Raw genomic sequence first — 17,794 nt, forward strand, 5'->3', positions numbered from 1 at the left:
CTTTGATTATATCATTTATTTCCTTTGATTTCCAATTGCTTTACCTTCTCTTTCTATGTGTATATGGAACCCATCAAAGGCAGTGGGTGGTTTTGGTGGTAACCAACTCAAAATCATTTGCACAGGGAAAAAAGACAAAGAGTCTAAGGTTGACTTCTCTGTTTCACTGAGTGTGCTGTTATTTTCATATCCCATGGGCAGTTCACTGACAAATTCATCTTCACTTTCAGGAGCTGCAGATGCACTATCCCACCAATATGGCTGGGTTGTAGTTTCATAGTCACTGCTGTTAAAATCATGCCAACCAGAAGAAATGTTGCCAGAGGGAATTTCAAGAGTTTCATCTGTAAAATGGAAGAGTTTTTCTTTTCCCACTGTATCTTGTGATCTCACAAAAGATTCCTCTGGAAAACTGCCACTCTGCTCTTCCCAATTGTTTTTGTTCAAGTTTACAATACGAACTGAGATATTTCGAGGTGGATAAGGGGCTGTAAGAGAGACAATTTTTATTTTCAAGTAATTTATAACTCTATTATAGTGAATAACTAATCTATTGAGTCAAATGCACAAGATATTTTACAAAATAGAGTTTAGTTTGACTTCTATATTTCTATGTTTTAATTTACGTCAAGAACAACGGTGGTTTCAAGTACATGCACATTTAAGATTTTATGCATGATGTGTACATATTAGTCCATCACCAGTCACAGTTCATATACATTAACTTGTGATAGTATGTTTGTCCAAGTGATAATTTAACCACTTTCAAGGCAGAGTTCTGTAAATATTCTTCTGCTTATCACAATCTCCTTTTTTAAAAACTGAGTCTCTGTCACTGGATATTTCTTACAAAAAAAAGTGTAACTATGTATAGTGTACTTATAGCTACCAAGACAAAAGAACTCCCTGTGACATAGTTGTACTTAGGAGGATTGTATATATGAATTGGTTTAGAAACATTAACACACATGTTGGAAATATGGCTTCACTCCTCACCTCTCTAAAATGAAACATGAGCACAAAATGAGTCTATGAATTATGGAAATTTACTTTTCTAGAGGTAGAAAATTATGAAGGCACACTGCATGGTCTCCACCTATAACAGTTCTTACTTATCCTTCAAATAGCATCTCAAATATCACCTCTTCTATGAACTTCCAATAAAAATTAATCTCTCCTTCATTTGTGTTATTATATAACTTTGTACCTCTTAAATAATATTTATCATATTCTGCCTGATATTACTGCCATCTGTATACTACCTCTACCATTTTTAAGGAGAAAGAAGCTGCCTCACCAGTCTCTGTCTTCCTCTTTCTCAGTATTTGAAACAATTCCCAGATAAAAGGTGCTCAATTAATGTTTCTTTACTTGAACTGAATAATAAAAAATACAAGTAGAATCTTAGATGTTGACACGAGGTGAATTACAGTTTCCTTGTTTTGGCCTAATTAATAAGAATCATAACAACTTAGAATTTCATATTGGAAGGGTCTCAGAAGTGATCTAATATAACCCATTTCCAATTTTCATACAAATGGCATCTACAGCATTTCTATTGAGTATAGGTACATTAGGCACAGACAATTATGTTGTCTAATTATATTAGACACATATTGTTATTGGTAATGGATATTTTACACATTCACTCTTCCATCCACCATCCATCCATCCATCCATCTAATAATAGTGCTTCATGTTAGTGATGCTACTAAAATTAAGCACTGCAAGTTTTCTTTACAGCTGATTCCCAATATTTTCCTTCAATAATCTAGTAATCTGTACTGGAACATCTTCCATTTGTTTTTATGCTATATAGGCATATAAAATAACTGATGTTTACTTGATTCAGTTAAGTTGTTTAATTCTAACTTTTGGTAATATCATGTACATTTTATTTAAAGATTATAAATCTATGATTGCATTGACATATTTTAGATTTTTTTGACTATTTTGTTCAGTTGCTTTTACATTAATAGAAATTTTGTTTTAGGTTATTAAAGTATTTTTTTCTTTCTTAACTCTGTAATAGAATTTTTCTTAGAATGATAAAAAATTGTGTGTATGTATGTATATATGTGACATATAATTTAATTACTTTTTTACTAAATTTGATTCTTCCGAAGACTTACCAGTTCTATGGTGTTTGGGTTCATGACTGACACCACTATACTCTACGAGAGTACTTTTATTAAAAGTTGCTTCAGACACCAGCTGAAAGGTGATATTACTATAACATATTCCTGGCAACCAGTGATTAAATACTGTTTTTCCCTTAAAAAAATCTGAGAAGAGAAAAATTCATTATATTAAAATTTTGGTATTCTAAATGACACATACTTCTAGGAAGTCCTAAACAATATGATTAAATACCAATAAAATAATATTTCTTCAACTTCTGGCATGGAGAGGAATTTAAAAAGTGGCGTAAGGCTAGAGATGAAAATTTGGATCTTTAGACTATAGTCTTGAAAGGCTTTTTCTACAAAAATTGGACACAACTGGAGTTAAAATTTTATTACAGAAACATTTGGTGTATTAAGTGGAGAAGATCATATACAGAAATAGTAGAGATTAGGTTTATGTTAGCCATTTACTTTAAGATAAAAACCCAAGGTATTTGCCACTTTATGATTCAGAAAAAATAATTTTACAAGAAATATTTTCACTAGGCTCTCTTGTAAAAAAATAACCTGTCTTAAAAGGAGGACACTTTATCTGACAGGTGTCAGACAGAACCTGCTCAAAAAAAGATCAAAAATTGGATTGCATTTGGAAAACATGAAAGAAAATAATAAACTTAGAAATTCAATCCAAGTTAGAAAATGAGAGAAAAAAATTAAAAGTACCATTTATTGAATTAAAAGCCAAAAATAATTTTTGAAATTAATTTAGAAAGAGATATTAATTCACTTATTTAAAAATGCATGGCTTTTAAATCAACAAAAGTTCTAGTGATTGCTTTTCAATTATTCATGAACTTGTATTTGCATGTGATCAATAAGCAAATAAAAACCTACTTATTAAATTACGTATTTTCATTGAAAATAAAGAATGCAATAATTTGTAGAGTATGTTTATGTTTACTTAAATGTTCTAAAATTTAAATAAACTGTAAAATTCACTGCATATGTTTTAAACTGACACACACAAAAGAACAAAAAATCTGTGAAGAAAAGGAATTTGTAAAAGCAACAACTCAAAGTGACATTTTTCTGGATATCATGCCCTATGTGCTTGAGTATGCATTCTCCCCCTTACCAATACATGTTTCCAGTTAACCAGTCAAATCTGACACCATCATCTAAGCCCCCTGGCAGAGAAACGTTGCAGTGTTGGATACTGAGAGTATTTTAAGTTCCTCCATTTCAATTCCCCCCCAGCGAAGCTGAATGCCCTCTCTCCTTCCTTTTCCTTTCTACCTTCCTCTATCACTCCTGAACCCACTGCAATTTACTCAGAGAAGTTGACTTGGTTCTTTTGAAATTATTAATTCCCCTGAGCTCTCTTTCTCTCTCCTCCTCATGGATTCCCCCTCACGCCAGTAAAAACAGTGAAGCTAATTTTTGTGTATTAATGCATTTAGCTGATCATGCAGATAAATATATACAAAGGAACCAAAAAGCAGTCTTTTGTATTTGAGAATAACTCCAAGCACTTTGTGAAATACATCTCTCTTGCTTCCCAGTTCTAAAAATTTCCTTCTAACACACCCAGAAAAAAAGGGTTAGGTGAAGTGCTTCTAAAAGTTTGAATTTATTTCCTGCACCAGACATGTTACTTTTAGCAAGAATAACACATAAGTGACAATAATTTGAATATTTCTTGCTTATGCATGGCACGTGACTTTAATGAACTAGATATTATAAGACTCCTCATAACAATATTTTCATGAATCAACAACTATTTTTAATGGTTTATTTACGGTCAAACAATAAATTATAAGTACTCGTTAGAGCAAGAGAGGAGATCATTTGGCAAAAATCATGTAATAAGTTATAGTCAGTCATCATTTATTCAATCTTCCTTTTGCTTCTTACCTTTATATAACATTGTCCGGAAGTCTTTACCTTCCCAATAGCTTATGTTTACTCTTGTGAAAACATTATGTTTTTCTGGATAATGAATTTCAAACAGTACTCCTGTTTCAGGAGAAGGTTTATAGTCATATATTGAAACACTGGTTACAGGTAGAGGTTCTGCAGAAAGAAAGTAAATGAAGAAAGAGAAAATGGGGCAAAAGGGAGAAAAGTTATTATCCATACTTGGAAGTACCAAGAATTACACCTATCAGAACTTTACATATTTTTTTTTATAATTGAGCATTAGATTTCTTAGTCCTCATGAGTTGAGCATTCTTAGCAGTAACTAATAGAGTAAATTTTATATGGTGTTTTTTGCCTTTCAAAGAACTTTTATATACCTTTTTTCATTTGCCTTTTGAAACAACCCTGAGATCTAGGAAAAGCAAACAAAACAGATAAAAATAATAACTCAGAGACTTTAAATTACTTGTCAAAGGTAATTTAACAAGTACGTGGCAGAGTCTATATCTTTAGGATACTAGTTCATTTTTTTTTCCCCCTAAGCCAATAAAATTTAATATTAATAATAGACCAGTAACAAAAAATGCATTTTGGTTCTGACCAAGAGTAAAATGTTTATGTGATCATTTATTTCTTTGTGTGAACTTAGTACTTATTTTTCTGTATTGAGTATAAGATTGCAAACCATTCTGTTCTGTGTTTATCAAACTATTCTTTCTACAGAAGTTTAAAAAATGTTCATTGCTATTTTGCTTAAGTTCTTAATTCATCACAAAACTTTTTAAATATTCATTTTTTTAAAAAACTGTGATGTATGTCTGTATCTCTCCCACACCCCATCCTTCAGCAAAAGTCTTGTAAAATGACAGAATTCCTCCACCCTTTTATATGAACCATGAGATAAGTTTTACTTATGTTTATTTTATTCAAGAAAACTTTTTAAATAATTTGGTTTGGAATCAATTATTGTATTGCAGAAAAAATTTTTTTTGATTCAAAATTTTAGAATAGAGAGGATTCTTGGACACCATATATAGACTAAATGAAAGCAATGTCTTAATTTAAATTTTATACTTTAAAATTTCAGTTTCAATAACATAGGAAATCAAAATTTGACTTAGTTCATTCCATAAATAATTTTATGGTACTTAGTTTATCTTTGTATGTAGTTAAATATCTTTCATTTTGTTCCTCAGGATCTTAACCTATTTTTGTTGTTGTTTTTGATTGAAGAGATCCAGGAAGTATTGAAGCTATGATTTTTCCTGGAATTTTCTTTAAAAACAACCCAACATCTATAAAAAGTTGGAGAGGCCTTTAGATTGCAGAATATATTCTTATCATGTCTCTCTAGACTATGTACTACATTCTCTGTTAAAATGTTTCTATTTTATTTTTGTCTCCATCCTTGGCCTTCCTACTTAAAGGTAACAGTTACAGAGTGAGTTCATTTAGGTGTCAAACGAACAATCCAACAACCTCTGAAGACTGAGTATTTGTCACTGATTAATCCCACAGAAGTTTTGAACCACTGAAGGTCTTTCTTTAAACCCAGTCTAATTTCTAACCCAGGAATTCTTCCTAATCTAGCTATTGACTCTGGATCTAAAAGAAACAAAATGAAAGCTAACAACAAAAAAGCTACAGAGCAGTAACTCTTCTATTGCTGCAGTCCAGTTTTATATCTTCACCAGGGTTCTGTCTACTGAACAGAGATGTTAGAGGTCCACTCAACCTTTCATGCCCTGAGACATGAAGTCCGTACATCAAAGCCACAGTCAAACTTTGAAATTCAAGAGATACATGAGAATCGGAGCACAGATATTTTATTTTGTGATTTGTTTTGCTACTACGAACTACTTAAATTTTAAACTAAGAGAATTTTTAAAATGCCCACTCACATGTTTGCTTCATATGTCTCCCTCAGTTTCAACACAAGTGACCCAGGCTAGCTGCAAATTCTAAAGTCTAAACCAAGGCATTACTGAAGCATTATTCAACACAAGAATTACTGTTTTCAATACAACTCAAATGCATTCTCTAAAAATATTTTACTATGTATCTATTTATTTCTCTCATTACTATTTCTTTTTAGAAATTAATGATGTGCCCTAAACAAGAGCTGTTATTACTTGTGTGCTTTTCAGTGATGACAAGGTTAAATCTTGATCTAATTCATTACTTTTTCTGCCAGCCACCCAATTATACTCCCATCTCTTGTCTTAGGAACCAGGCTAAACTAGACAAAGAAATGGAGTTGTTAGAAAATGTAATTTATTTTTATCTTTATTAATTTTTTTTTTATTTTTAGATCTTTTTGTTTCTCAAAAAATTAAGCTTTGAAAACATAGTTAAAACTCCCCCATGTAACTTACCCAGATCCTATTTGTTTCCTACCACAACCAGAGGAAAATTATTATTTTGAATTTAGTGTTTATTTTCCCATGTATGGTTTTTACTTTTATATTTGTTTGTGTCCAACAATCACATGGAATGTTATTTCACATGTTTTAAAATATTATGTTAATGGTATCATATTATAGATATCATTTTGCAGCTTACTATTATCACCTAACATTTCGTTTGAGATTTGTTCATTTTGTTGCAATTATCCCTGCAAACTTTGTTTTAGCGTTCATTTTACAACTATAAAAACAATTTATCTGCTATTCTTTTGTTAGACAGGTTGTCTTTAATGATTCATTTTTGCAAATAATGCTGCAATAAACATTTTGGGACACGTTTCCTTAGACTCGAAATCCTGGATAGTAGGGTGTGCACATCTCTTTCTGTATGAGATACTGTCAAATGTGTTCTAACTTTATGTCATATCTATCAGTAATGTATCATAGATCCTCTTTCTCCATATTCTTTTCAAACAGTTGCTTCTATCAGCCTTTTAAATTTTTGCTGCTCTGTGAAGTGTGAAGTTTTGTCTCTGCTTTATTTTCCTGTTCATAAAGGAGGTTGATTATCTTTTCGTATATTTATTTATCATTCGTCTTTCCTTTTCATCAGAATGATTCTTTTGCCTTTTTCTTGGGTTCTTTTTCCATAATCTCCTGCCGATTTGTTGTGCAAACTGTCATATGCCACATTCTCATTGTTGTTTTTTTTATTGTATCCTGTGCCTTCCTTCTGGGTTCACCTTTCTTCTTGTTGAAACACGTCATTTAGCATTTATTTAAGTTAGAGTATGGGGGTTAAATTATCCTAGGCTTTGTATACTAGAAAATTTCTTTGTTTTATCCTTATTCTTGATGTAGTTCAGCTGGGAATGAAATTCTAAGTGGACAGATTTCTCCTCAGTATTTTGAAGATACTGCTTCATTGTCTTCTTGCACCAATTACTGTGGAACAGAAAACATCTGTCAGTCTAATAGTTATTTCTTTGTAGATACTGTGCTGTTTTCCTTTGTTAACTTCTAATATTTTATTTTTATTTATCCTTGATAATCTGCAGCTTCACCATCTCAAATCTAATTGTCGTCTTATTTTTGAATTGCCCTAATAGGTACTCGGAATGCTTTGTCAATTTATGGGTTCATGTCATTCTTCAAGTCTTGGACATTCTCATAATCATCTCTTCAAATCCTGTGTCCATCAAATCCTCCATTCTCTTTTTCCTGAACTCTTAACCTCCTTAGAGCTTCTCCTACCTCCAGACTTGGGAATTGTCTCAATGCGCTAAAGTATGGGGCAATTGCACTGTATTATCTTTAAATTTACTAAGTGTGTTTAACAATTACCAGTGTAGAATTTACCCATTTATTCAAGTTTTTCAATGAGTTAACGTTGTTATTTGTTTTACATTCAGAATATTTTATTTTTTAAATTGAGATCAATTAGTTAACTTTAAATTTAATAAAATTAATTTTACCTAGTTTAACCTATTAAAATATTAAATTAATTTAAATGATTATATTTTTCATTTCTAAAAAATTTAATTTATTTATGGTATTCTATGTTTTGGTTGTATTTCTGCCAATATTTATTTTGTTATTCCTTGATCTTTTTTATGAATATAATTCCTATATTTATCACTCTGAATATCATAACATACTACAAATTTTTTTAGACTGCTATATAAAATATAACCTAAAATGATAGAGTTATGGGTTTTATGTTTATCTTTTTTTCAGCGTAGATTTCTTTGTGTGTTTGAAATACAGACGCTAGGCTGGGTTTATGTTTTCTCATCTCATTTCTCTCTGATTCTTGTTGTTTTAAGGCAATTTAGCCATTGCCTCTTTTCAGGTCACCAGAACTCTTATTCTAGAACCAGAGCATGTAACATTATTTGGGAGTTTTGCTATTGTAGATGATACAGTGGCTATTAGAAATTCATTTCCTATTGCTTGGAAAGAAGAATATACAGATGTCAAATTATAATGTGCACCTGAAAATTATGTAATTGTATTAACCAATGTTACCCCAAAAATTTAATTTAAAAAAAAAGAAAAAAGAAAGAAATTTATTCCCTGAGTCTGAGGATAACTAAGCTTGGTCTTTGACAGTAAGATTGAATATGTGCTCCTTGCATCTCCAGGTTCCCATATAAGCTTTTTTTCATAGACAGGAAGAATCTTTGTTCCAAGCAGAGAGCCTGGCTCTGTGCCCTATCTAGTGTGGAGCATTTCAATCCTTCTTGCTCTACTGGGGCCCAGACACAGAGTTCAGAGGCCCCATGACTTCAACCCATTTCCTTGCTTTGAGTGTCTGTTTTGTTTCTGATTCATAGAGAGAACTATCATACTTTTGAACCTCACAATGCACTTCTGGTTTTCTTTTTGCTTTGTCACGGGGGAAAACAGTGTATGACAAAGCAGGAATTTGCTGTATTATTTTTACTAGAAATTTTAACATTAAATTCTCATTTTTCTTCTTTTAATAAAAAATTTTAAAAGGACATTTAATATGATCATTTTTTTTCCCTCATTAGGTGTCCCCTATAATGAAAACTGGTGTTCAAATTGAAGAATATTTTATATTTTCTGGAGAAAACTGGTGTTCAAATTGAAGAATATTTTATATTTTATGGAGAAAACTGGTGTTCAAATTGAAGAATATTTTATGTTCTTTAATTATCTTTGAACCATTCATAATAGATTATGAATGGGGAGTTTTTAAAAGTTCTGGCTATGACTACCTCAGACAGGAGATGAAGAAACAAAAGCAAATGTGAAGTAATTATTGCTTAAATAAAGCAGAGGTAGCCCTGTACTTGTTAACAACTGCTTAGTGCTAAGAGGTGCTTCCTTCTTCTAAGATTACTCTGTTTCGATGGACTAAAACTAAGAAGCTATTGGGTCGGTGATCAGTAACCTCTGCTTTTCATATGATCAATCTAAGAATGTGTCTCTTCTGACACCGTCCTCTTGAGGGAGAGGAACTTGGGTTTAGACCCTCACATCTGATGGCTGGAATAGGGAAATGGGACCAATCCTGGGGGCCAGGCCAGAGCTCCCACCCTGTATTTAGATGATGATTTGAAATGGGACCTGGTACCTCATCTATATGCAAGCAGGCCACTGAGGTGAGCTGGCAGCAATATCCACCCATGGCCCAAGGGGAGTGGTTACCATCAAACCCACTATCTTAGTTCAAGATTTCATCATTTCTTTTCTGGAATATTTTGACAGTTTTCTAAATTATTCTTCCTGCCTCCAATCTCACCTTAACTTTTCTTATTTGTTTCTGCTCAAAAGTTCTTAGCCTGGAGACTACCAAATACTCTCACTTTTATCAGAATCAGTCTTAACCCAGTCACTTCCACCTCACTGACTTTTTCTTGCCCAATCTGCTTTGATTCCCCTTTGCTCCCAAACCTTTGAGTAATTTTTTTATTGCTTATAATTATTTATTTTATACTAGGTGTTACACACTTTGTTAAGGAGTTTAATATTTTTACATTAGTTTACAAAAATATTTACTTTTTTTTATAGCACCCTCTATTAAATCAGGAAATTATAACCTGCAAACCAAATCTGGCCTGCTAACTCGGTTTTGTATGACTTGTGAGCTAAGAATGGCTTTTACATTTTCAAATCATGGACAAAAATTAATAGAAGAATAATATTTCGAGACACATGAAAATGATGTGGAATTCAAATTTTAGTGTCTTTAAAATTTTATGAGAACAAAGCAATGCTTCTTTGTTTGTGTCTATGGCTACTTTTGTGTTGTAACAGCAGAGATGAATAGTTGCAACATACACTGGTTGGCCCACAAGGCACAAAATACTTATTATGTATGCCTTTACGGAAAAAGTTTTCTAACCCTTGGAATAGATTATAGATTTAAAAAACTAAGATTTAGAGAAAGTAATAATCTGCCTAAGGCTACATTATGGTTTCTAGATTTCTTTGGCCCTAACGTTTATGCTTTAAATCATTACTCAAAATACCTGCTTGATAATTTGTTTATTCTAATGCTGGATTCACGATCCTGTGGCTTGTAGCTCTGTTACCAGAAGAAAATTTCTCCCAATCAAATCATATTATGTCATTTCTTTGTATAAGACCTGACATCATTCTTTACCACTTATAGATTAAGGTCTAAACTCCTTTGGTAGAGTATTCAAGGTTCTTACCAACATTTCTAGCCACGTTTACTGTTATTTTCTAGAACTATAATGCCTGCAATCTTATCTTATAAGTGTGTCATGCTGTGCATGTCTCCATTCTTTGCACATCTGATTCCCTTTGATAGTAAGTGTAACAATTTCCATTATTTGGCAAATTTTCATTAATTTTACAAATCCTTTCTTTTCTATGGTGCCTTCCTGGTGTTCCCTAGGCACTCCCTCTTATGCAACTCTCGTATAACGTTTATTATACTTTTATAATGACTCACTTATTTGTCTTTTCCACTTTAGTATACCACCTTTGAGTGTGGGTATTTTTATTCATCTTTATTTCTCTGGCACCTAGTACGTGGCATAGAGATTGTAAACAATAAATAAGATAGAAATGTATGACATATTTTTATTTATAATAGATGGATTTCTACAGAATACTATATTCGTAGAGTGTCTGTATGTGTGTTCTGCAATGTTTACAGCCACTATCTCAAGGATTTTACTAATAGAGAAGATAGTTGTGTGTAAATCATATTTCTCCAATTTCTAAACAATTGTTTTCATGTGTTATTTTATCTATTGAGAAACTACTTCTCTCTAAAGTGTGCACAATATACTAAAGGTTCTCAGTGGATTAAATATTAATCAGATGTCAGAGCCTAAGAGTTGTAAAACTCTTTTGAAGTGGCCAAACAACTTGTTTGTGTTGAATTTATTCTTTGCTATGTTTCTTAACTTTTTCTGAGAGTACCAGACTCAGAACAACTATAGAGAAACATCAAAGGACTGCCACAAGGACAATTGCTTTGTCATTGCTTATTTCATCAAGATAAGGATCCAGCACACAATAAATGACTGCAACAAATGTACCCTTTTATTCTCAAGAGCAATGTGCCAACTCCATGAGTAAGTAGGTACTACAAATGTTTCCAAAACTTTTAAGAGAAGCTTCCCAGTAAAAAAATAAAGATGGCAAAATCACATCATTAACTGACAAATAATGGTAACTTTAGAGCTCAAAAGTAATCTTAGTCATCATGTATTTTAATTCTCTTTTTTTGAAGAGAAAACTGAACCCCGAATGTTTACTCATGTCTAATGTCACAGAAATGTTTAGGCATTAATTCTCAGTTTTTATATTTTCAACCTATTATCTCTTTAGAAATCTGAGATGATGTAATTGAGTCTTTAAAAATGGGATAGAAGAGGAGGGACAATAAACTATATTTTATTTTTACTTTTAAGAAATCAATGCAAATTTCTTCTTCCACTTAAGATGTATGAAGCTGCAAGTCAGTGCCATCCCCAACATCCAACGACAAGAAGAAAAAGCCAAAGAATTATGAGTTTCATAACTTTTCTTGAGATTATCAGAGAAGCGAGATTATAGGGCAACCAAATGAAGTAAATTCCAAAGAATGACAAACCCCTTTGAGGACAGGAGGGACACTCTAACTGTTTTACCTGAAGGAGAGCATGACAAGAAGAGGGGGGCATAGTTAAAACAGGAAAGAAGAAAGCAATTAAGATTTTAATGAACACAAGGCTGAGTTTGTTTCTAAACTACAATTTAGAACTGCTGTGTCCAATAAGTTAGTTACTAGCCACCTGTGGCTACTTAAATGAAACTTATGAATGAATGAATGAATAAATGAATGAATGAATGAATCAAAATGAAATAGAATTAAACAGTGGCTACTGTACTGGATAGTCTAGATATAGAACATTTCCATCATCCACAAGTTCAGGGACAGCGCTGGCTTAGAATGATTGAGAGTCCCAGACACAAGTAGAGTCCACCCTCTCTCTCCAGCTCTTTTCATGGGCCTTTGTCAGGTGCTCATGAGAAATACTTGGGCAAGAGACGACCCCCTGGAGCACAGGCATGCCGATGTTAATTGGTGGCCCTAAGAGATCAGGGAGAAACTTACTCATTTCCTTGGACCTTTCTTGAATATAAAACAGAAGCCTTAAGGCATTGAGGAGAAGCGGAAAAATCTTTTTCCCCAAGTTCTCAGGCCTAGATACTTTTCTGAGGGATAGGAAGTAAAAGATGTCTGTTCCTGGGAGAGGAACAGAAACTCTCTCAGACATTGATTGTGCATTGATGCACAGTAGAGTTCTGTTATTATTGGGGATGAGGCGGGAAATTCTCCAACTCAAGCCCTTTCACAGATTTAAGGTAGACTTTAGCCGTCAGTGTACAGTGAGGGGCAGGAATGCTGAGAATTCCCCACTTAGGACTGACCACAGGGTCTGCCTAAGCCTGAGGCTGGGCCAGGAGAACCATGAACCTCCCCTGTCTCCGCCAAAAGCTTAGCACTAGTAGGAAGCAACGGCAGTCCATTGTTAGAGGAGGAGCAAGATCATGGAGCCCTTCTGTGGAGCAGGCGTTCAGGGTTTGCTGAACACTGACTATAGAACTTATCACTTCTTGGCCTTTTGGCTAAGATCAAGCGACCACTGAGGATAGAACTGGAACTCTGAGAAACATGCTATGCCACTGCTGGCAGACTACCTCTAGAGAAAACTGAAATCTGTGTTGAACCGAAGGTGATTAATACCTGAAACCTAGTTCAACTGTTGATTAGATTGACTTAACGCCCCAACAATAACAGCATAGCAACATGGTAGATTTAAATTAAATTCAACAATATAAATAATTACATAAAGTATAAATGCTCTAAACTTGCACTGTCAAAATTGGTAACCACTAGCTACATATGGCTATTGAGCCCTTAAAATGAGGCTAGTGTCACTGAGAAACTGAATTTTAAATTTTATTTAAATTTAATTAATGTTTAAAACTAAAAAAGGTTGATTTCATTTTCATATTGATTATGTATTAAAATAATATTTTGAATACAATGAATTAAATAAACTATGTTCTTAAAATTAATTTTTACATTTCTATTTTTATCGGATAGTACTAGTCTAAACACTCCGATTAAAAGACAGAGATTTTCAGATTGGAAGAAAGCAAGATCCAGCTCTATGCAGTCCACATAAATCCCATTTACATATAATGACATAAGTAGGTTGAAAGTAGAAGGATGGAAAAGTATACTGTGGCAATACTTAATAAAAGAAAACTAAAATGTCTATATTAATATCAGACAAAATAGACTTAAACACGCGGCATACTACTTGGGATAAAGAAAGACATTGCATATGATAAAAAGATCAGCTCATCAAGAGGACATATTAATACTAAAAGTTTTTGTACCTACAACATAAAAACAGGGCTTCAAAATATGTAAAACATAACTTGACTTGAATGTGATTGATCTTGCCATTCTGAGCTGATGCTCTTTCAATGAGAGCCTCATGAGAATGCACCCAAAGAAGAAATACAGAGGACAATGTTATGCATGATGCTTACTTGTTAACACAGTGATTGATCTGGATGGCTTGGTAACCACATGTCCATTTACCACTACCAGAGTGATTATATAATAAAGGCCGTGATAACTGGCCTTAAAGATAACAGGAGGAGGCAAAGTGCTGTTGAACTGTTCAAATTCGAAGAAGTAATTTTTTGATTCACCAGTTATCTTCACAACATACACGGATGATGGACTCATGACATCTGAAGCTTCTAAAGAGACAACGATGTTATTATCATCTTGAACAGTTACATGGAATGTTGTAGCATTCTGTTTAAGAAAAGAGAAAAAAAGGAAATGAATGTCAAATTCAGATTATTGGCAGTAAAATTATATTGAGATAATTTTTTTAAAACTAATGTTTGTGATAAGCATTAGTTTGTAAAATAGAGTTACATAGTGTACAAGGAAAGACAGAAAGAGAGATTAACTCTTATGTTTAATGTTTTTCTCAGGACTTTACTTTGAGAATTCTTCTCCACTGAAAAGCTGCTTCTAGTTTATGAGCTGTGTCATGTAATAAACACAAAATAAATATGGAAATGAGTAAATAACGAATGAATGAAAACAATCTTGGCATTCATCTTGCAGAGAAGTCCTTGGTTTCAGCTATGCTGGAGAAACTCTACGGTTTGAAGAAGCACTTTATGTTACTTTGGAGGGAGAAGGGCTGTGGTAGTCTTAGGAGAATTCTACAAGAAAGTTTCAAGGCAGTCATTTCCCCTCACATTTCTCACCTGTCAATTTCTCTGTGTTAACACTCCTTATTCATGGTTAGCTAGTTCTTAATAACAGAAGCTAAGACACTCTTTGAAGAAAGGACCAGACAGAGGATCTGCAGCATCTATGGGAAAGTCAGTTGGTAGAGTACTGAAAACTTTACTCCAAGTCTCCAGATAAATGTTTATGGATGGTATTTGAAAAAGCATTCATGTAGTTGGCTTAAATATTTCTAATTTTTTCCCCACACTCCACAGGTAGAATCAGTCCTTCTGCTCTCTGGTCTCAAACAAGACACAGATACTTTGTACCACTTGCTGCTTTGTTTTCAATTTATCTTCTGGGCAAGTGATTTCACGACTCTGAGCCTCTTCTATGAAAACAGGACAGAAAAACTGCTGAAACTTGTTCAGGACTTATAAAGGTCCAGATACTAAGCCAAGCAGTCTGTAAACACAATCATCTCTTTTAATATTCAAATGACCTCATGAGACAGGTATTATTTTCTTTCATTCATTCATTCATTCATTCATTTCATTTTATTATTATTTTTTTAAGCGAGGCAACTCTCGGTTGACCTCACAGATTGCAAGAACCCTGTCAGCTTACAATCCCTTATTTTTTATTCTTTACACCTACTGCACCTGGTCTTCCTAGGTGGTCTCCCATCCAAGTACTAACCAGGCCCGACCCTGCTTAGCTTCCGAGATCAAACGGGATCGGGCTTGTGCAGGGTGGCATGGCTGTAGACTACAGGTATTATTTTCAATCTCAGTTTGCAGCTGAGGAAACTCAGAAAGATCAAGTCACTTGCCCAAGGTCACACACCTAGTTTGGACTCTTAACCACTGATCTACATGAATACCAAAACTGAGCTCCATTATTTTTCCACATGTCGGTCTCCCTTTCTTGACTTATTTTTCTGACACTGAGTCTGACACACACTTATCAGTATACAACTGATAAGTGTTTATTAAGTGAATGAAAGAATTGCTGATTGTATTAATTATAGGTGGGTATTTTTCTCTTAGAATTAATCTACTTATGGATGTTGGTACCTCACATATTTGTCAGCAGCCAAATCAAGCACACAATACACATCAGTACCCTAAAAAAGACTGTATAGACCTAAAATATACTGATATTTGTTCCATCGTATTTAATTTTTTTTTTTTTAGAAATCTATTTTTTACAGATCCTAGTACTGCTAAAGAATATCTGGCCATTAATAGAACTTTAATTCTATGTTAATATTTAATAGACTTAATTGTCTTCATGATATTCTAAGCACATTAGACCTTAAGTCCTCTAAAGGCAGGGACTGTATCTTATTCCTAGCTGCATCTCTAACTCCAGGACCAATACCTGGCATATGCTAGGTGCTTTGTGACCGGGTAATCCTTAATCAAATTCTGCAATATGGAATAGTCAGTATGAATTGACTTTTAAATTACCCCTTTATCTATATAGCCTCATCCTCAGACATATGAGGAGATTTCTAATATTTAATTCTGTACTTGTTGGGAGAGGTCATTGAGAGGACGTGACTGCCAGTTGACCCGCAAGCTGGACCTGGACAATTGGAGGCTGTCTACCCTCTCCTCTGTCCGTGGACTGTGCTTTCCACCTACCTTCTTTATTGCCAGAAGCTGCCCCAAGGTTATAGCCTTGAGTTAGAAATGTGGTGTTGAGACCATCTCAATGGCATATGTGACTGAACCCCAGTGATGGCCTCCTGTGTACATGATCAAACCCCATTAGGCCCACTATATAAACTTGTAAGCTTTCATGGACTGTGCAGAGATCTACTTATCATGTGCCACCTAAGACAAGCTTCAGAAACTAAGTCTCCTTGCTTACAAATCTTCCACTTACCAATCTGGAGAGGTTTGCCTTTTTTCCATCTTTCCCTGCCCTCCTCATATAGGAGTTCGGTTTTGGATTAGACCCAAGAGGTTCCTGGCCAGATTGCAAAACAACGGTACTTCTGAGACCAAACATGAAATGTGACAAATTCTATACAGTCATGCACTACATGATGACTTTTGAACAATGACAAAACTGCCTAATGTCACATTTCTCAGGATGTATCCTGGTGGATAAGAGGCACACGACCATATTATCAATGGTCCTGGTGGAGCTATGAGGCTGAATACTCAATAACATTGAAATCTGACCTTTATTTACTATTGATTATAGAAGCTGATTCACTAACTCTGAAAACAATAAGTTTACAGACATCGAATTCATAATTAAGAATTTTTTGTTCTATGTTTTAACAGACAATATCTGAAAGTTTTGTGATAATGAAAAGAAGAATAAATAGATTCAGTTTTGTTGTGTTTAAGAAATATATGTCCAACTTGTCATGATGCTTCATAGATAATGAATCTTCCAAGGAAAGGGTCTTATCTTCCAAAATCTCATAACAGCTTTGAGAATGATTGTATCAGCCATGAAAATAAGCATTGGCCTATGTGCTCCCAGGTTGTCAAAAATAAATCAGGGCAGGCTTAATCGGATTCAGTCAGCACGACTGATGAGAAGAAGGCATTAGGCCAACTTAGATCTAGGCAGTGAGCCTAAAAGAAATGTCATCTACGCTATTTCTTCTCTGTCCTCTCTGTTTCAGCTTTCCTTAGAATTTATATTCAAGAAAACATTCTGGGTGTGTGCTGCAGACATATAATCCCTGCTGAGAAGTAGAGCAAGAAGGAAGGGTTAAAAGTAACAGAAATGGATCTGACAAACTTAGGGAAGGCCAACACTGATTTATTTGGTGGATAGAAAAATATTTAAAACCTAATTTTCTTCTGCAACTGAGTAATAGTATTGTTTGACTCTGCAGTGAAAATATTTTCACTAAAATTTCCTTTGCATAACAAACTTTAAAATAGAAATTTCTTTGGTTCAACACCCTCGTTTCACACTTGAGAGAACAGCGGTGCAAACGTCACATGGCTAACTGATATCAGAACAAGGTCTGGGAACCACATGTCCTTGTGACTACTGGGATTTCTCTTTCCTGAACCAGAGGTAAGCTGCTTGAGGCAGTGAAAGGG

The 17,794-nt window shown here is 33.9% G+C and overlaps 1 protein-coding gene and 1 non-coding gene across 2 annotated transcripts in view; both read right to left on the reverse strand.

Annotated features, from left to right (window-relative positions):
• PTPRO (protein tyrosine phosphatase, receptor type O) overlaps positions 1–17,794 on the reverse strand; it is a 193,385-nt gene that overhangs the window by 66,983 nt on the left and 108,608 nt on the right. The window contains exons 2-5 of the mRNA XM_011372953.2: positions 14,009–14,282; positions 4,041–4,199; positions 2,133–2,285; positions 45–488 (exon numbers count right to left, since the gene is read on the reverse strand). Of these exons, the coding sequence (XP_011371255.1) occupies positions 45–488; positions 2,133–2,285; positions 4,041–4,199; positions 14,009–14,282 (1,030 nt within the window). The remainder of the gene's footprint in view (positions 1–44; positions 489–2,132; positions 2,286–4,040; positions 4,200–14,008; positions 14,283–17,794) is intronic.
• On the reverse strand, positions 15,365–15,483 carry LOC111747274. The gene has a single exon (XR_002783457.1). It is a non-coding gene; the product is annotated as a 5S ribosomal RNA (ribosomal RNA).

The sequence above is a fragment of the Pteropus vampyrus genome, unplaced genomic scaffold (genome assembly GCF_000151845.1).
Source record: "Pteropus vampyrus isolate Shadow unplaced genomic scaffold, Pvam_2.0 Scaffold216, whole genome shotgun sequence".
Taxonomy (NCBI): domain Eukaryota; kingdom Metazoa; phylum Chordata; class Mammalia; order Chiroptera; family Pteropodidae; genus Pteropus; species Pteropus vampyrus.